The following is a 21521-nucleotide window of genomic DNA, read 5'->3' on the forward strand; positions in this document are numbered from 1 at the left end:
TGCTTAAATTATTAGCTTAAGTCCAGGAGAGATTTTTCTCTCCATTTGATTAAGTGGTCTCCCAATACCTTTCCTGTGCTCTTTAAGAGAAACTCCATCAAAATCATCCATATAAAGGAAGATAGAACACGAGAATACAACCCTGCTTAACTCCTGATTTGATACAAAATCAGCTGCTAACTTCATTTCCTTCCTTAACCACAGCAGTGTTATTCTCATACATAGCACTAATCACTTTAATGTATTTGTCTTGTATACCATACAAGGATAAGACCCTTGTTACAGCTCTTCTATCAACAGAATCGGACGCTTGCTCATATTTATAAAACTGAGGACCAAAGGTGTTGACAACTAATGCAATTCTCAATTATTAACCTAAGAGTGAAAATTTTATCGACACATCCTCTACCTTTTCCAAACCCGCGCTGTTCTAATCTTAAAACCTTGTCTACAGCATCTCTCAGTCTAAAAAGTATCATTTTACTAAGTAATTTGCTTTCTACAGAGACCAGACTAATTCCTTGATAATTACGACACTCATTCTCATCACCTTCCTTATACAGTGGTTTATTTAAGGTTTTCCTAGAATCGTTTGGTACTTCTCCTTTTTCAAAAACCTTACAAATATCTTCAGTAGCTTAATTCTAACCTGAGAGCCACCATATTTAAGAAACTCATTTACCACACTATCAGCACCTAAAGCCTTATTTTTTAAAATCATTTCATTACTGTCGCTAATTCTTCCTCACAAAACAAATTTTCCTTCCCATCCAAGGTATCACAAACTTTTTCATTTTCCTCTATATCTTTTACTGAAACTATATCTCGGTTTAGCACATTATAAAAATATTATGCCCATCTCTCTTTAACTCTTTCCTTATCACTAATTGTGGCCCCATTCCTATCTTCAACTGGGACAAGTCCGAATTGACTACGCCCTCTCAATTTATTAACACGCCAGTGCAATGTTTTAGCATTATCTCGTCTTGCTGTATCTCTCCGTGATCCTCGGTAATTTTATCCATGGCCTCCACTTCATACCTCCTTAGTTCATATTTTAATGCTCTCTCCACTTTCATTACCTTCTTTTTGTTTTCAATGATCTATCACTAAGATAATTCTTGTGCAAACCCCTTCTTTTCTCTATTAAATATAAAAAAATTTCACTAGTATACCTTGTTGTAGTCTTAACTTTCTTCCCTAAGACACCATCAGCAACTTTCTAAAATTGTTCTATCATCTTCCACATTGTTAAATTTTAAACTCTCAAGTTTGGTATTCAACTGTTCCTAGAAATTTTCTCTCAAATTCTTATCCTGGAGTCTACCAACATCATAACTTCCCGGGAGGTAGTTACCCTTCCAAAATATCAGCTTTAAATTAACCCTAGACACTACTAGATTGTGATATTTACTTATAACATCAATAATAGCGCTCCTACGTACCCTAGTATCTTTTATTGATCCTGCCAATCTTCGGTTTACTATAAAATAATCAAAAAGGTTTGGTGTCTTACCATCATGTACAAAAAATGCCAACTTAAGGGTCATTCTATGACCAAACATGGTAGCTATACCTACAAAGTTCCAAAAGCCTGTAGTATTGCTGTTTTATTTTCGTACACCAAATTTACCTTGGCTAGAATACCATCCATTCCTATTTCTACCGACCGGGGTGTTAAATTATCCTAGGAAAACACCATATTTCTACCTGGGACCCTGTCTGTTTGCTCCTATAAATGTAAATAAAATTCATCTGAGTCACTACTATATCCGCCAGTCGGTTCAACAGGGGCATATATTACCATAATTCATACCCTGAACTTTTTAGTCACAAAATGAGCAATTAGTATTCTATGATTAATACCTTCCCAGCCTAAACAGGACTTAGCAGCTTCCTTGTTCATCAAGAACTCTACTCCCTGTCTATGTACCTCATCCTTCCTGCCTGAGTAAACAAATTGTATATGATATAATTTCATACTTCCTTCCCCTAGGATAGGAGCTTCTGAAACTTCTAATAATTCCAGTTCAAATCGTCTGAATTCGTCAGTCCATAAGATAGTCAATTTTTACCGTCATACATTCCAAGTTCCAATTGTTATGTTCTTTAAATCATTGAAATTATTTTGGCTTCAGGAAAAGCAATGATCCTGGATACCAGTGCCGGACATATATCAACATTTTTTTCTCCTCACTGAAGCACTTAAGTAGGCCTAGAACTGGACAACAAGAAGTCCCAGGGCATCCAGTATGAATTGAGGCTTTTTGCAATCCTGGGCTCATCTTGGTCACAACATGGTTTTTAGAACTTGGCAATGCCATTCTATCAACAAGAGTTAAAATCATTATTTTTACATTTTTATTGATTTGGGGTTGACCTTCTAATTTTATGAGTTTAATTTGTATTTGTTTCTAACATTTTTACGTATTCGACATTGACCCTTTTATAATCTTTTGTTGTTGTTTTTTTTTCGGTTCTTTTTTGTTTTATTGACGCTAAAGTGTGGATTCGGCCCATTTGGGTTTGTAATAGCAGTTTTTCAGTAACGAATCTTATCTGATATCTTATAAAAAAGAAACAAGTAAATCTATGGTTGTTCATTATACTGGTATATTCTTGTTTAGTTTCTGGGTCAAGAAATGATAACCAGTTCTACTGAAACGTTCTACTGATTCTTTTACCGAAACGTCAGAAAACAAATTGATCTTTTCCCCCATATAAATTATTTGTAATATAACCAGAATTCAATTGGAGATGTTTAACTGTTTTGGGGTAGTAGTGTTTTACATTACTTTCTTGATGAAAATACAGAGATCTTTGTATAGCCATCCATCAAATGCATATTAATATATAATCTCTGCATATGTTAATCATTTCAAACCCAAATATCTTCTACTTTTGCTGTTGCTTTGTCACTAGCCATTTTATTTTGGAAGTTCTTTTTTCCCACAAAAATTTCTACTTGTTTAAATTCTTGCTTATGTTTTTTTTAGGAAAAGTCTGGATCTGAACCCAATAAAAAGTACAACAAAAACCATGATAAAGCTTGTCATAATTTAAGCCCTGAGGAAATTTGTCGAAGCCATGATGAGATGAACGTGACAAAATGGATAAGTGTGAGAACATAGCTTCTGTTGCTGGCAATACCTTCAGGAATCGTAGAAGTCCGATGAGGGATCAGACTGTGCAGCAACAAAATAATTTTGGAAGAAAAGCTCTTAACGTAAGTCTCAGTTATTACCCGTTCATTGTAGGTACGCCTAATTTGGACCTGTTGGGAGGGGATGGTATCAGAAGCTTTTCTTTGGGGAGGGGAGGCAATATAAAACATACATAAAGGGCGTTTTTAGTTGGTAGGTCATTCAAATTTCTGTATTTTGCTCTTTCCAGGGTAAAAAAAAGGAAGAAAAGGTTAAAATTTTGGGTGGAATTAAGCAATGTCAAGGATGCGAAGCAAATTTGTCTATCAACGCATTTTTATATACAATTAGAGCAGAAGTAGACCATAGCTAAAATTTCTGTTCGATAATTTTGGAGAAAAAAAACATAAATCATTAATTTAAACAAAATAGCCATAGAACGAGCATAGAAAAATCAAAGAAACTGACAACGAGTTCTTTGCGAGGTGGTTCTAGAAAATAAACAAACATGCCATGAATCTTTTCGATAGACCTTCAAAATGCTTTGCGAAAGAGTTATTTGGTGCCTTTTTTTGGCCCTATTTATGAGCAAACTCATCATACGCTTTCTTCTTTTTTTGTATGTTTGGGGTCGACATGGAAAAAAGATGTAAAGATATAAGTTTTAAAGAAATTAGAAGAAAAAGTTTTGGCCCATTTTCAGGAGGCCTATGGAGTCCATTTTTTTTTTTACATTAAAGTCCCCTTGGTGTGGTGACAGATCAGTTTACGATTTATTGGGTCTTCTAATACCCACCCCATACCGCAGAAAACCAAAATACCTGAAGAAGTCGCCTGGGAAAAGTGGGAGAAGTCTCCTTCTTCACCTGAAGAAGTCTCCTGGGAGAAGATGCCTGGGAAAAGTGGCACATCCCCTCGAAATAATCAGAAAAAGTTCCAGCCCATCCCCATGCTTCCCACAAGGGGGCAAATGCACCTGCCTCTCGACCCGCCTTCACAGTATCACTTCCAGTGTCCTCTATGCAATGACACACTATTCGTTTGCACCCAAAACCAACACTTAAAGAGTCCTAGTCTCAAATAGTAAGTAATTACTAGTAAATACCAGTCTCAGTAGGTCCAGTCTCAAATAAAACTCCTCACCGTATACTACTTTGATCCGTTTGTAAAAACGCAGGGTACTAGACTTCTCTGCACCAATAAGCCAAATCCGAATCTCCTGGTTCTGAAGGCGGGATTCTAGATTATCAAGGAAATCGTCAGGTTTACATTGGGGACCGTGACCCTCATTCTATGCCCACAATTAAGCCAGTGTGATCCAGCAAGGCTTTAACCTGTTTTGGCCACGTTGCCTTTTCAGAAAAACTAAACATCACATTGTTAGCCGCCTTCGCTAGACGGCTGTTAGGCCGGTAACACACATTTAATCTTCTGGACAGTTCTGGAATGACGTAAATTCAGTAAACCTTGATCGCCTTTAAGAAATAAACTATTAAAACTTTTTTTTAGGCTTAAAACTTTTTAGAATAAATAAACTGCAGAAACTTCAATTGTCTCACCGCAATGGTCCTCCACAACTAACAACCATAACGGGAAACTGGTACGACCTTAGGCCGTACTTACTTGCTTTAGGCGTTACTTACGTACGACCTTAGGTTTATACTTGAGCATATTCATATTGTTAATTTTCATTATATATTTTTGTCAGAGTAAAACACAAATGGCTTTCTACGTGAAATCTTCAATTTAATGTGCTAGGTCCAGTTCTTGTTTGCTGCGACCACGAATCCCAAATGCTTATATTTGGAACCTTCTTTTATTGACTCATCTTTACAAATAAACTAGAAATCATGGTGTCCGTCGAGCTCCTCACTATGGAAGATGATATTCTCTGTCTTGGATGCGTTTAACTTCAATTTTCTCGACTCTAACTAGGCTTCAGCTGAATTCAGGAGAGTTTGGAGTTCCTCGGCTGACTCAGCCACCAAAGCTTTGTTGACGACAAGTAGTAAACCAGAAAACATGGCATATACTAGCAAGAAAACGGGGGCCTATCTCTGTTTCAGAAACTCCGCAAAATTATTAATATACAAATTGAAGAGCGTTGGTAAGAGTGTACCTCCTTTGACGAACTTCTCTGAAAGTTTTGAATGGCCTAGATGTCGTACGCCTTGTTTGGCAATGATGCCTACAGATAAAGTAATTTCAGACGTACTTATTAAAAATTCATTAAAGGGATTAGGTAAAATAACGTAAACCTTTTGCCCTCTAAGGCTTGGGCTGTGCAGCTAAGATGGGTAGAAAAGTAATATTAAAGTACCTACTAATGTGGAGTGAAAGTTTTATCTGAAAATGGTTTGAATCCAAAATACAAGACGCAAGCAGCGAACATAGTGTCTACCAAAGTTCTAGTGCCCTTTTTAAGCAACCAAAAAAATTGTAGGGCATATAACCCTCTTCCCTCACCATTTTTCTCTGAGTTTCTTCAGTCAAAATTTTGATATAGCCATTTTGTTCAGCATATTTCAAAGGTATAAACTCTTGCCCCTAAGGCTTGGGCTGTGCAGCTGAGATGGGGAGAGAAGTAATATTTAATAGCCTACTAACTTGGAGAGAAAGTTTGATAGGAAAATGATATGGATCCAAAATACAAGACACAAGCAGCGAACACCGCGTCTACCAAAGCGTAATCGATGACGCTAGGATTCACTCTCGAGCAGTAAGTGTACTCGCCTCTACCTCTGTCCTTGCCAAATCTTCCATTAGAAATTGCTAGTCAATTTTCTTCCTCCTAGACTGATGGTCGCTGTTTGTGGCGCTCTGAAGACCTGCAACAGGATTTCAGAGTTTTCATCTAAAATAATTCAGGAGTTACATCTAAAGAATTTGAAGTATTTGCATTAAAATCGCCTGCCACAACCTTACGATCTCTTGGAAACTTCTGTTGTATAAACCCTGTTTCTTCCTGTAGCATAATTCACGTATCTTCAGACGAGTACGAACTATTTTGCTGGGCAAGATGTGCAGAACCAACAATGAAAAAAGGTATTATTCACACTTAAATCTACTCCACACTATATTCTCCGATCGGCTGGCAAGTCTTACTGCGGAAAAAATGACATCTGGCTAAAAAAAAATAATCACACCATCATAATACCTGTTATTCTTAGGGACTATTCAGGTCTATTAACTACAAAATTGAATAATTATTTAAGGATGGGTTCTGTACATTATCGTAAAAATTATACCAAGACTCAATCAAACAAACCATATTTAACTCCCTAAATGTTGTCAGTAATATATTTTTTTTCACTTATAACCTTGAATATTCCAGCACCTAATTCTACGCACTGACAAAAAGGGGTATGTGATCACGCGGATACTAATTTTTGCCACTCATATTCTGAGGGGAATCCCTGCCCTTGCCTTTTGAAGATGAATTCAAAGTGTTTAAGTGATCAGCTTGTGTACTTCTACCATAGCTTTCAAAAGTGGTGTTTTTAAGGATGCTGTGAATTCCAGTTTTGTGTGTATTTTCGGGACCAATGATTGTTTCTAATCTTCTCTTTGATTTCCTGTAGGAAATCACATGCATTTTTCATGTGTAGCACAGTACCAGGTTTCTACCCTATCGGTAATTAGGTCATAATAAAATGTTTGCTCTTCAATGAAAGGCCTATTCCTGTTAGTTCGGCGTCTTGCCCACGTGACAAAGCCTCATTCAGCTTCCATTTGAGTTTTTGAACTAAGAAGGATTATATTACGAAGTTTCTGATTATCAAGTTTTAGTAAGATAGGAGGTGCTATGCCTGGCTTACTTGTTCCGAGGTCAAAACACCTTTAAAATCGTTCCTGGTCAGACCAAATTGAGGTAGATGGCGTCTTGTCCCCAAAATCTCTTCTACGATATTTCTTAGAGGTGGGTTAGTTGGTTTCATGTTATGAATGATCAAGTTTTGGAGCTCAATCGTTTTTTCGGGTTGTTCTCATCTTTTCTTTTCTTCGGATAACTGGTTTTAAAGTCAGACAATTTTAGATCTTAATGTCTCATCACGGCTCTTTGGTTTGGCTTTGAGGGTCTCTGATTCCGATTCGATTGCTAAGACACTGGTGGAGACTTTGTGGAACTAAGTCTAGAATCCAATTCTAGAGTCTAGAATCCTAGAATCCAATTGAGAATGATCGAAAATGGATTCAGGAAATGCTCATTCAAGAATTTATCAAGAATCGCTGCGATCCCAGTCGGCTTAGCCATTTTTATATTTGTCCTTAGACTCTTCCAAAGAATATTACGAAAATATAAGAAAAAACTTACTGGCAAGGGGGTAACTACGTGCCTTGCAAAAGTCACGTTTGCTAACTCAATATGGCTTATCCAGCTAAATTACATTGAACTTGGCGCGGTACTACTCTATAAACGGGTTTTACTGTTCATTGGTTAGAATCTACACTCTTACTGATATTTTTTACAATTATTTACTTTTTTCACATTGGCCCTTTGTCCAAGGTTTCTTTCTTTTTATTGTATCGTTGCTGTTGCATTGACACTGACCCATAAATTCACTAGAATTTTACCCAAGCTTATCCAATATGGCTTATCCAACTAAATTACATTGAACTTGGCGCGGTACTACTCTATAAACGGGTTTTACTGTTCATTGGTTAGAATCTACACTCTTACTGATATTTTTTACAATTATTTACTTTTTTCACATTGGCCCTTTGCCCAAGGTTTCTTTCTTTTTATTGTATCGTTGCTGTTGCATTGACACTGACCCATAAATCCAGTAGAATTTTACCCAAGCTTAATTTCGGAATTGGTGCTCTACTTAAATGTTTTTGATTTTATTGTAATAGTATCTTTCACCTGTATGATGCACAAAATTCCGTAGTATCAAGGAAATGAAGTGTGTGACGATTATGCTTCAATCCTTCAAAATGGGTCTAAAACTTTGAATGACTATTCTTAATGATTAAAATAAATGAAGAAAGAGATCAACACAATAGTTTACTAAGAGGTGTATGCATAAGATGCTTTTGAGTTTCAGTGAAGTAAGGTGTGCGTGTTTCAGTTGGAAGCTTGAATGTTAGGGGGCGGAGAATGAAGTTGGATGGATTTTTGTACTGAGTGTAATTGAATAGTTGGTTGGATGTAGGTTGGGTGTCAAGTACTTTGAACGTTTATTAGTCTCTTTCATGGGATTTATTTTGGTGATTTGGGTATGAGGAGAGAAAATAGGATGAAATCTTTAATGTAACTTCGAGAGGAATTTTTTTAATATTATCTTCTTTAATAACTTTGCTCATAAGGTTAAGATTTGAAGAAATAGTGCCTAATAAGGTTGTTTTAATTCATTTTTGCAGGCTCAGAAAGCCTTTTTGTTCTTTTTTACGTGATTTAATAATAAAGTTTCCCCTCCTCCCTCCCTAAAATCTTCTATATTAATCTGAAGACTTGTTGGAGAGTTAGGATGGTTATAGAAGACCCAATTCGGGGTTTGCCTTTTAGTGATTCGAATGTTACTCTGTATTGTTTAGCATTAGCTGTTGTTTATTTTTTATTTCCTTGTTGATTGTATTAAAAATAATTTTATCTATATATAGATCTGTTAAATTTTGTTTCTGATTTGATTATATATTTTGTTTTTCTTCAAGGTAAATGGAGGTGACATTATAAGAATCACGCTACGAGACCAAAAACAGTGGCTTACTCAGATAGAAAACAGTTTCTGTGACCTTCTCCTCTACTGTGCGAAAAACAGGGAGCCTCTTCAAGCTCATCGTGCCGTCTTGTCAGTCTATAGTAAATTTTTCCGAGAGCTTCTTAAAAATGAAAATATTTGGATTTGCAGTACTGTCTTCATTATCGACTACATGTAAGTGGCATATACATTGTCCTAGTTTTTATTCATAGGTGGGAGGAGGTTATACCGCATAGATTAGATGCTTTTTCGCAATTTTCTTAAGCCCCCCACAGCTCTTCCACACATAAACAATTATAAGATTTTCATGAATTTTTCTGTAATTTTTTTCTCTCCCTCTGTCTCTCTCTTTGTCTCTCTACCACTCTGCCTTTTGCGCTCGCTCATTATCAAACTGTGGTTTAAACAATGCTTAGTTGCGAAATGAAACTTAGAAAGTAAAATATGGCTGAATGGGGTAAGGATTGTATGTTTAATTCAATGCAAGTTATATCTGTGTGACCTTTAGCTGCATTCATTGAATCATACTTATATATTAATTCACCTGCAATCTGCAACCAGGCTCTATGGTTGAAAAAGCAGGGGGAAAAAATGAGCAAACTGCTCAGCGTCCAATACATTTCAGTACAGAGATTGTATGCAGCCAATATTTTTCATTGAAATGTGAAGATATTTGTACGTGGTTCGATGAGAGAATCACTGTATGTGTTTAGTTCATATCGTGTAAATGGCTAAAATAATACTAACTAAAACATTTTTTTATGATTATGACTTTGCCAAATTATTTTGGGTGAAGGGGTTAAGCTATTTTTCTCCTGTCTCCTCAAACCAGCAGGTAGTACAGTTTTTTCTACTTTATTCCTGCTTTCGGACGAGCCCTTTGACTATCATATACATTTACGTGGTTTCGAATAGCATATTACTGTCCTAAGAACCATAATGCCTTTAGAGATTTCTTAAAGAAAACAGCAAAAAAATGAAAGGATTTGTGTCAGGAATTCAAATTAACACCAAAAGATAGGTATCAAAGACGGATGGTGCTTCTTCCCTTGATTGTTTCAAAAGCCCACTAAACATTCAAAGAATTCTTATGATTTCTGAAACTTTAAAAACAAAAATAATTCAAAAAGTACAGGTGAACCAAAGCCTTGCTTTCAGGCCATCCACTTCCGACATGGAGTTTGACACGAGTTGTGCAGATTATTGTTTTAAGTGCCGTGTTTAACACGGGTGAGTGTCTTCTCAGAACCCGTGTTCGACCTTGCTATTCTGATGCGCTGTAATTTTGAGGAACTCATGTAAGATGAAAACCCTTTAAAGTTTTGCTGGGTTGAACACGGAGAACCTGAAAGCCATTTTTCGTCAAACCCACTCAAAATAGGCTTCAAACCCGATGCCTGAAAACACAACCAAAGTCAAATAACTGCGCAAAGGATATTATTCCAATTGAATATTCGATTACGTATTGAATAGACAACTCAGAACAAGCACAATAAACAACACACACAATTAACAACACACACAATAAACAACACACAATGTGAAATAAAAAAAAAAATCAATCGTTTGTTAGCTAAACATAAGTTTATCAGTAACAACAGAATTCAGTAGTTAAACAAATATAATCCTTATCATTATAATGGAACCAAGCGTTCGAACAACCCTTAATATTAAGGGTAACTTTCATCAATCTTGCTATCAGTTCGTTCTTTGGTTTGAAGAATTTTCCATGTCAGCAGGGAAAGATCTGCCTATCGCTCTTGTTCTTCGGGGTTTGGACTTTCTCTCCACTGTTAATAGACAGCCCGGCTTTATTTACTTCATAGCTAAATTCAAATACGTTTCAAACCAAATAAATATAAAGGGTAAAGTAAAGCCTAACTAAGGCAAAGTATTCCAGGCAGCATGAAAAGTGGCAAGGGAGGTTAGTTTAAGTGAAAAGTGGTAAGGGATTGAAATGAATATTACCAGAATTTTAGCTGACTAGGATAAGGGTTGTATATCTAACGCAAGCTATTTTTGTGTGGCCTTTAGCTGTATTCGTTGAATGATTAATTCACTTACAATCTATAAATAATAATAATAAGCAGTAAACAATAAGAGCAGGTGCAACATCATATATCCACCCACCAAGCTCTACGGCCGAGGATTATGCCGATATAATATGTAGAATTGTCCCAGACTAGGGATGGACTAACTCTTAGGGCAACAGAAAATCGCTGTGTAATTGAAGATAAACGAAAGATGCACATGAAAAAATACGAAGCAACTTCATTTTAAGCAACTGCTATTAATAAGGCTCCTTGCTATTTCATATAATCTATTGAGCGATATCAGAAGGGAAAATAAAGTTGACATCCATATAATAGGGTAGTAAGAGACGTAGGATTGAAGTAAACAATGAAACAAAATCTTTAGGATCAACACAGAAAAAAATGTGTTTGAGCCTTCTCAGAATCAGGAGGATCCACGATAACCTCGTTTTTATTACACAAATGTGATCCATTATTGGAGAGATTTATATTTGCAAGAATATCTAGCAACAGGACTTCCGGATTACTAGGTCTTCGAGCAAATTCCTTGTAACATGAATTTCTGATAGTTAGAGAAAATCCTGGAAAGTTTGCGAGAAGACAGGAAGCTTAACATGGTAGCATTTAGGGCCAGGAAATTAGGTTGGAGCTATAGAACTATTCCCTCGAATAATACAATCACTTTGGTACGGATCTCAGGCTCCGTACAAACAACACAAGGTTATGGGCATTGCAAAGATTCAGGGTGATATAAAACGACGGCAAATTGTTACTTTTTGGTTTGTAATCAAAACAGTAAGATCATTAACATAAATTAGTGATTGTTCTTAGAACTGAACCTTGCTGGACGCCAAACTGAACTTGCGAATCAACTGCCTCCATGTCTTGTGGACATGGTCAGTCATAAATCTTTGGATCATTTTTCGGTTTGAGCCAATTGCCTTCAAGTAGTTCACATAACTGATAGTTTATTTGAATTACACTTACTTTATGCCTATCTACCTTAGTTGTGCCCTAGGATGGATGATAGACTATCATCAAGAAGCGAAATTATCATTTTTTATGCAACTATGAAAAAGTCAAGCCAGTTTTATCTCACACAGGCTATCTGTCTTGCTTTACTCTCAATAGCCATGGTCTATTTCAAGTCTTTCATCACTTCCATCAATGTGATTATTCAAAGTTAGCAATTTCTGTTGATTTTGAATTATTGACTTGGTGGAAGTGATGGAAGATTTGAGAGCCAAGTTGGGTTAGGTTAAAACCAAGCCAACCAGACAAAGATTGTAAAAGATGATCCATGGAGATAACCCTTTCTGAAAAATAGTAATCAGATCAAGTGCTAGCTTTCAATCCTACGGTGTAATAAGACACTTTGGAAAGCAGAATTTTTGGGTCAATAAACAGAAAGGTTTTCGTTCGTCCGAAAGCTTTGCGACAAGAGTCAGATAGGAATCAAGAGCAAAAAGGAAAATTTAATAAGCGTATTATGTGCATCTCCAATTGAATATTTTGCTTGGAAGGCAAACGAAAAATAAAAAAAAAAATTAATAAAAAAATTAATTTAAAAAATTAAAATAAAAAAATTAAAATTAATCACTTTTTAAAACGAAAGTTGACGAAATAGAGAAGTGGTTTCAAAATTTTGCTAAATTAGACAGTAAAGATGTCGGCTTATAAACAGCTGAATCACTCCGAGGTGACCCTTTACTATGGACAATCTTTTGATTTTTCTTAAATGGACTGGAAAGTTTTCACTCTCGAAAGATAGATTTACACGTCTTGTCAAAGGAGAAATAACTGAAGGAAGAATGAATTTCAGTGCCTTGGGGGATATACAATCCGTACCAGAAGATGGCTGAATCATTCAATCCATTAACAAATCTACCTATCTCAACCTAAAAATATGGCCCTAGTGCTATGAACTTCAAGCAAGTTGGGCCCAGGTACGATTTGAATTCAGGTTTAGAAGAAGGGGAGCGCTGAAGAAGCGGTTTTGTTCAACATTATCAAAATAAGAGGTAAATGCCTCTTGAACGTTAAGTTTATTCCGAGCAATGAAGTCGTTAACCATCAAACTCCAAGGGAAACAAGTAGGTGCGGAAAAGGTGTCATGACAGGATTGATGACTTGCACGGATTTCCGAATAAGTTTTCCGCATTTAGAAGACCTGGTGTCATCAGTAGATTCAAGGAATAAATATTTTAAATCTGGAACCATAAGTAAACACAAGACATACACTGACAATAAATACTAATAAAAAGAGTCAAACTGTAAGCGAAAAATCTTCAAAGCTTTCATCAAAATTTGCTGATGAAAAATTTGCCGGAATTTGAGATGAAATATCATATGAGATCAAGTTGAAATCAACAATTAGGATGAAGTCAGACGGACAAATTTGTATTACTTCGAATAGCATTCGATTATCTGACGAAATGAAGGGATGGATCCACGAGCAATGAAGTCGTTAACCATCAAACTCGAAGGGAAAAAGTAGGTGCGGAAAAGGTGTCATGACAGGATTGATGACTTGCACGGATTTCCGAATAAGCTTTCCGCATTTAGAAGACCTGGTGTCATCAGTATATTCAAGGGAATAAATATTTTAAATCTGGAACCATAAGTAAACACAAGACATACACTGACAATAAATACTAATAAAAAAGTCAAACTGTAAGCGAAAAATCTTCAAAGCTTTCATCAAAATTTGCTGATGAAAAATTTGCCGTAATTTGAGATGAAATATCATATGAGCTCAAGTTGAAATCACCAATTAGGATGAAGTCAGACGGACAAATTTGTATTACTTCGAATAGCATTCGATTATCTGAAGAAATGAAGGGATGGATCCACACGGAGATCGGTATGTATTGTCTAATGCAAGGGCTTCTCCTAAAAGTAATATCAATGAAAAGGGATTCAAAGATCAAAGATCACTTCTTACAGTGCACGCAAAGTCAGATAATTCAGTTAGCTTATCAATCCACAAATTGTTCTCATTATTTAGAGCAATTTTTTTTGCAGGTATGAAGATATCTCAAATTTGATAAGGTTGTTGTACTTTGGTTCAGTAAATCTAACACGAAGAGAAGCAATAAACCTGCGGATAATCATTGAAGACTTCCAATTCGGTATGAATTTGGCCTACAGCTCGATAAGTGGCACGTTGATGAGCTTAGGCTTCGTTCAATCAGAAAGCACCACAAATACTAATGGTGATAAAACCCTGAATGGACCAGAATCTATACAATCGGAAAATGAATTAAAGCATCGTAAAGGGTCCAATAGGGCTTGGGATCATTACTCAACTACAAGCAAAGGTTTTGAAGTAATACCGCTGAGCTACTCTCCGCCGTCGGAATACTCACCTGTTTCAGTCCACGCTCTTTCTGAAAATAGTGAGATGCAAAATGTTTCTCCAAAAACTTATCCGAGATCAAAAAGTATGTCCCATCTTATATTACTTTAACTATTTTCTACGATATTATTTTGTTTATTTAATCTTTATCAGCAGTAGGAAATGAGGTTAGCTGCTGGTTTTGTTTTAAATCAAGGTAAGCAGGGTTGTGTTCTATCCCCCTTTATATGGATCATTTTGATGGACTTTGTCTTAAGGAGCACAGGAAAGGCAATGGGAGACAATGGAATCAATTGAAGAAGAGGAAACAATTCGCCTGGACTTAGATTATGCTGATGATTTAAGCATCCTAGATGAAAGTCTGAGCAAAATGAATGAATTTTTAGAGGTTTTGCGGGTTCAGTGTGCTAGAATAGGTTTCAAAATCAATGTAAAGAAGACTAAGTCAATAAGGCTAGGAATAAGTGAAGATGAAAAGGTGACGTTGGATAACGAAAAGATTGATCAGGGCTGCAGCTTCATTTACCCTGGCAGTATTATTAGTAGAGACGGTGGGAGCAATGAAGATGTTAAAAGTAGGACAGTCAAGGCTTAGGGTGTTTTTCACAGTTAAAGAAATAAATTTGGAAGAATATTAAGAGAAGTTTGAAAAGTGAAAGATTTTTCTAGATGATTTCTAGAGAAAGTGACTACAGATTGTGCTGGGTACCTGGCTGACTAACCCTATTTCAAACTGTCGGCTGTACGAAAAATGTGGTTTAATCCCGCTTTCTATGGCTACAAACAGAGAAAGGTTGAGATGGCTAGGGCAAGTTCTGCGGATGAAGGATGGCAAATTACCGAAGATTGTCCTTTTTGGCCAAATGTCTAGGGCTAAGCGGAAAGCAGGTTGTCCTCGTTTGGGGTGGGAGGATGTCATAAAGAAAGATTTAAAGGAAAGGGGAATTTCCTGGGAGGGTGTAAAGAGGGAGGGTTTGAATAGATTGGGATGAATGAAGAGCGTGCGTAGCTGTGTTGGCCTCAGATGGCTTGGTGCTCCGGTGAGTTGTTACTAGTAGTAGTTATTGCTTATTTCATTTGTTCTTACAAGGGAGTATTTAATGTTTGTTCATATGTTTAGGGATATCTGGCTGTGAAATATTGTGTATTGGTTTCTTTGAGTTATGCAGAGAATCAGGCTCATAAGCAGGGGGTTTTGTTTCCAGAGTGGGAAGGAAACCTGTTAAAGCCGTAAAATCGTATGAAAATTATGCCAAAATATAGAAAACAATAAAAATCAGCAATGTTAGTTATGCATATATTTTATACACATTGCATATACTCTTTAATGCATGACTCACTACTGACAGATTAGCTTTTCAAGAGCTTTCTGTCTTTTATGACGCTTACAAAGATTGGCTAAAGTTTCTTTTTTAAATCTGTCTGAATAAGCTAATTTTATATTCAACCTATGCTTTGGTGCTATTGGTGTTAGTGGCGTAGGGTTCTTTTTTTCTCCAAATTCAACTTTTGGCTGAGATTGTTTATCTGCTCATGTATTGCAATGGGTTTTCTATATATTCTGGTCAGCCATGAGTAAAATGCTTTTAAAATATACCTAATTATAAATACAAAATACTCTGTTGGTAATATATTTAAATAGTATTTCCAAATGCTTCACTAAATATGTACTTTGGATTTAAACACTAAAATATATACTTGAATACCCAAATACATTGGAGCTAAAACATTTTGGTTTTAAATACCGAAATACATATTTAAACCCAAATTCATTGGAACTAAAACATGTAAAAGACAATATATAAAAGATGATCAGTAAGGTAACCGCATATGTTTTACTTCGGGAATTAAATCTGATGAAATTAAAATGGTACAAAAATATTGATACAAAAAATAGTAGGTTATAAAAACCAACCCGCCTTAAAAAATTAAAAATAAAAAGTTGTTCACCATCTATAAAAAAAAATATGATATTTAATATTTTTGCCTTTTAACTTCTGACCACTACAGTGAGTGAGCTAAGCTTTTTATTGTAAAAAAAAAATTTAATGAAAAGCTGGTCTTGAACCATCTTTTTGAGTTATGCATTCTTTGTCACAATATGTATTGGCCAAACATTTAGTATATCGCTTAACTTTATAGCATCGCCTAGTAACTATGATAGTAATGAAGAGTTGGAAATAAGGATAAAGATACAACTTTCGTAAAAGATATATTAAACATTAAATGCTAGCTCTTTTAGGGGTGTAACAAGAAAAACAAAACGAGAGATAGAAATGCATAGAAGACATTAAAACGAGTGTTTTAAGTATAGGTAATAAAGCATCAAATAATCACTGTTTCTTTTTAAAAATAGTGTTTTAATAAACAGTGTTAACTTCAACAAAATCTCAAAAATTTACTAATCAAAATTTTACTTTTCATTAAAACGTGGCGCAGCTTTCTACTTTTTAAAGTTCGAAATATTTCGCTTGAATTAAAGAATCCACAATTCTACAAGAAAAAGTCTATCTCTCTATTTCCTCTCCCGCCGTATATATTTATTACATGGTTGATGTCTACCTCAATATTTTGGCTCCTGCCAGTTTAGAGCTCTTCGTTAGAATTTCCTCTTTTAGAATTTCCCGAAAAAATTTGAATTGTCAGATCAAAATCGTCAGAAAAATCTGAAATTTAATAAAGATGCATGCAGATATGTGCTTCAAACTAAGTATTTGAGTCGAAATAATCCTTAAAAAACAATAATTAAGTGTTTGTTATCTTTGTATTTGATAGGTATAGGTTGGTGATTTAAATTCTTAGAGTGACTGGTTGGTATTCAGAAGGTGGAAAATTCTAAAGTAATATTTTAGTTGCATTCCGTTTCTGTGTTTAACTCAGGTTGTGTGGATTTCCACTTTATATCAACATTTTATTAGTAAATGCTTGAAAAAATCGATGCCATTCCACTGATTCAAGCTCAAAATTCAAAGATCAATCTATACAAGCTAGATAAAAAAAAAAAATAAATAAACGCATAGCTATTTGCCTTCATTAATAAAAAAAAAAATTAAAATCTATTTTTCTTAAATGATCACTCCGACCTTTGAAGAAGTATTTCGACTCATATACGTAGTTTTAGGTATATATTTTTGTACAAACCTTTATGAAAGTTCTAAAGAGTTTGGCCTTTATTTTAAAGTTTTAGGATGAACAGAGGAGGTGATATGTCATATAATGCAGAGTTTTAATTAGATGAAAATAGGCAGTGAAGTCGCCACCATTCGCTCACCAAAAAACTTAAATTAATAATTTTCGCACTTCTCATACATTCAATTTATATTGTACAAGTCCCCTAAAATGACAATGTTGTAAAAACCGCCCCTGTTCACAAAAAAGCAAGCCCCCCAAAAAAAAACAGACATCCAAAAAAGTAGAGATATCAATTTCTTCACCTCAGTGCCACAGCAAGACTCGAAAACAAATTTTTGACAGTAAAAAGAAGTAAATATTTTGCTTTTCCCATTGCGATAGTGCAATCATGAAATATCTTTCAACTACCTAAAGAAGTTAGGATTTTAAATATCCTCTCCTTGTTATTTCGAAATGAAGATGTTCGCCTCCAAGTTGGCTTTTGTGATAATACGGACAGATTCCCTTGATAAAAGGTAAAAAAAGGTAAAGGATACGGCATTAGACTTTACAGTCCCTACCGGCGGTGCTGATTTCCGTTTCTTGGCCCTTCATCCAGGAAGTGCAATGGGGGGTTGGAAGCCAACCATCCTGTGCTTTCGCACACCCTTCCTTTTTACCTTCTCCAGATTTCTCCAGGTACCCGTTTAGAGTTGGGTCGACTCTGGCTAAGCTTACAGAGTCACGCCACTGACCCCCGTCCCAAACTGAACAATTGGATACACTGGGATTTGAACCCGCGTCCTTTCAGACACCCCTTCCCCCACCTCCTGGATCCGCCGCTGTATAGGTAGCACTCATAGAAACATGAGACAAAAAAAGAAAGCCAAATATCAAAACCAAGTCAATGCGCTTTACTCATATTCAAATATGCTTGTTTACTTTCGACATTTACAATATTGTGGATCTACGATCTTCAACTTTATTCTTCTTGCATATCAAAATAGCAGTCCCAGCTGATTCGCTTAACAAGAGCAGACTTAGTGATTGGCGTGATATATATAAGACTAATTGTAATAATACTGGTTAAGTATTATTATAAATAATACTTAAGTATTATAAGAAGAACCATTGTATTAATATTTAAGTATTATATGAAGAACCAAGAGGATGATTGTTAGATAAGAAGAACGAAAAAAAAATTTTTCATCATGTCACAAAATCCTTAGAGTTTTTTGTAGAATTCAGTAGGAAGGAGACTGGGAAAATGTCTCTTCTGCCCTTAGAGAATTGTAATAGCTAGCAGAGTGGTGTGTAGTAATACTTCATATTATTGTCATTATTTTTCAATCTTATGAGGTCTTGCAGCACTAAACCTAGAGAGAATCTCTTCCCACCTTGTAGGATACCTGAGGTTTTGGTTAGTGGATCAGTAACCTGTACATGTTCATTAAGAAATTCAATATTTACGTTCCCTGCTCAAGTTACGTTAAGATCAGTACAAGATTTTTGTAGCCTTTGTTTCTTAAATCTCAAGAGCCTACTAAGCAGCGTTGCAAATAAATTTCCAAAGTGTTGTGCTTGTGATCTTAGGCTGTTTTCTGTCGCTTCCTCGAATTTATCCAATTCCTTTTTGCTGTCCCTTGTGAAATTCTACAATGCCTGGGACTTAGGGCGTGCAGCTCTGTAAATCTTTTTGGAGGTATTGCATGTAAAGATATGCTTATTAGTTTTAGTAGTTACTAAGTTGAGCGTATGGCTGGAGCAGCGCAGATTGTTGGAAAGACAGTAATTTTCGTCTGCATCATTTTCATTCTGTTAATCAAGCATCACAGAAACTGACGAAATGCAAACTGTTTCTGGAAAATCAGTATTATTTTTCTCTTTTTTCTCTGATTCATATGCCAGAACGTTTTTGATTCATCTGACAGAACGCTTTTGATTCATCTGACAGAACGTTTTTGATTCATATGACGTTTCTGATTCACCTGACAGAACGTTTTTGATTCATCTGACGTTTTGGATTCATGTGACAACGCTTTTGATTCATCTGATGTTTTGATTCATCTGATAGAAAGTTTTCGATTCATCTGACGTTTTTTTTTTTGATTCATCATACAGAACGTTTTTGATTCATCTGACAGATAGTTTTTGATTCATCTGACGTTTTTGATTCACCTGACAGAACGTTTTTGATTCATCATACAGAACGGTTTTGATTCATCTGACAGAACCTCTTTGATTCATCTGACGTTTTTGATTCACCTGACAGAACGTTTTGATTCATCTGACGTTTTGGATTCATGTGATAGAACGTTTTCGATTCAGCTGACATTTTTTGATTCATCATACATAACGTTTTTGATTCATCTGACAGAACGTTTTTGATTCATCTGACGTTTTTGATTCACCTGACAGAACGTTTTTGATTCATCTGACGTTTTTGATTCATCATACAGAACGTTTTTAATTCATCTGACAGAACGTTTTTGATTCATCTGACGTTTTTGATTCACCTGACAGAACGTTTTTGATTCATCTGACGTTTTGGATTCATGTGACAACGCTTTTGATTCATCTGATGTTTTGATTCATCTGATAGAACGTTTTCGATTCATCTGACGTTTTTGATTCATCATACAGAACGTTTTTGATTCATCTGACAGAACCTTTTCATCCTCTATTTTTGCTTCAACACTCACACTTGTAGTACAACTGCGGGCTGCACTTTTTTTGTGCGGGCAAATTTTCATCCAATGTATGTTATCATCTTTACTGTTGATTTGTAAACCAGGCTAAAATATTCATTTGTCTTCCTCGTGCTAGCAGCACAGGTGCTGTTTTCATACGTTCTCATGAACCACCAGCGTGTAATTTGCATTAATCAATTTGCAGTTACATCAAGATAACTGTTGTAGCTTGCACTGCAGATGTCTGTCATTTAACAAAATAGTTCAAATTTTGAAAGGTTTCAAGAAGGCTCTCTTATATTAATAAATTGCTTGTTTATTTTGGATCCAAGAGTCTTCTTATTCATGATTGCAACTTTTGGAGGTAAGCCATAATAAGATCATGGAACGGTTTATTTTTACCCGTTATCAAAGCTCATGGTTTCTTGATTATATACTTCATAATTAGGGGGTCTACTTGTGTCTTTTGTAGCTTTACCACCATTTTCTTAGAAAGGACGACCATTAGTGTTTCTGTTTTCTTGGTGTAATGTGAAAAAGTGATATCATGTCCTACCAAATATGCAGTTGTAGTTACTGTCTTGATTTAAGTCGAGTTTCCTACTTTTGTTGCCTCCTACGTTTGGAGCTTTGAGTTGATGATGGAGTTCTTGCAATATGTGTAGGTCTAAAGATTGGAGAGAACTCCCCACTTAGGAAAAGGAGATTATTTTTTCATCTCGTTACAGAGGGAGATAAATTCAAAGTAGATTAAGGAGTTCTATCGAAGGTTTGTCTTCAGAAAATGTGTAATTTTCTGAGTGACAAACCTTTTTTAAAGTGTGTAATTTTCTGAAGAGAGAAAAAAACATCAGGATTTTCTGATTTGTTTAAGGGTATCATTGACTTAATGCACCATATGGTTGAGATTGTTTTACTAGAAATATACAGATACCTGGAAAGGGCTGCAAAACACAGATGATGTACATAAAACCAAGTTAATAAAAGCTTTGATGATCTTATTCACCTCAGGAAATGATTGTCCAGTTTCACTGAAAATTATGTGATATAGCATTTTGTCAAGTCTTTTCCTTACGGAGTGTCTTAAAAAGACTCTTCATTTCAGAAAAGTAGTGCTTTTAAAGCCTAAAATTTAATCGTAATATTCTTGAGGTTCAAAGGGTAATGTTGAATTCGAATATTGAGCATCAAAGGCTAAAAAATGGCCTTTCTTTCCTGATCTTAGTCAGCTAATATTGAACTGCATAATCTCTACCTATAGTTCTTATGCTATCCGAACCTACCTCAAGTTCCCCTTTTTCAACTATTCTGGATTTGAAGACAGGATTGCAATTCTGGTAATAAGGATTCAGGTAATAAATTTATCTAAGTAGCCTTCTCGAAATGGTTAAGTAAAAGATGTCATTCATTTGGCCCCTTCAATGAATGACAAAAACAGATTTTGGTTTCACTTTGATATCCTTTTCTCTCTTTCTTTTTTCTTC

The 21521-nt window shown here is 35.5% G+C and overlaps 1 protein-coding gene across 2 annotated transcripts in view; it reads left to right on the top strand.

Annotated features, from left to right (window-relative positions):
- Positions 1–21521, top strand: part of LOC136042129 (zinc finger protein 211-like) — a 37702-nt gene that overhangs the window by 6511 nt on the left and 9670 nt on the right. For both annotated transcript variants that reach the window (XM_065727040.1, XM_065727039.1), the window contains exons 2-4: positions 2997–3226; positions 8799–9019; positions 13903–14321. In XM_065727040.1, coding sequence (XP_065583112.1) covers positions 3110–3226; positions 8799–9019; positions 13903–14321 — 757 coding nt within the window. In that variant the 5' untranslated portion in view covers positions 2997–3109. The remainder of the gene's footprint in view (positions 1–2996; positions 3227–8798; positions 9020–13902; positions 14322–21521) is intronic.

This window comes from Artemia franciscana, unplaced genomic scaffold, assembly GCF_032884065.1.
Source record: "Artemia franciscana unplaced genomic scaffold, ASM3288406v1 PGA_scaffold_67, whole genome shotgun sequence".
NCBI lineage: Eukaryota > Metazoa > Arthropoda > Branchiopoda > Anostraca > Artemiidae > Artemia > Artemia franciscana.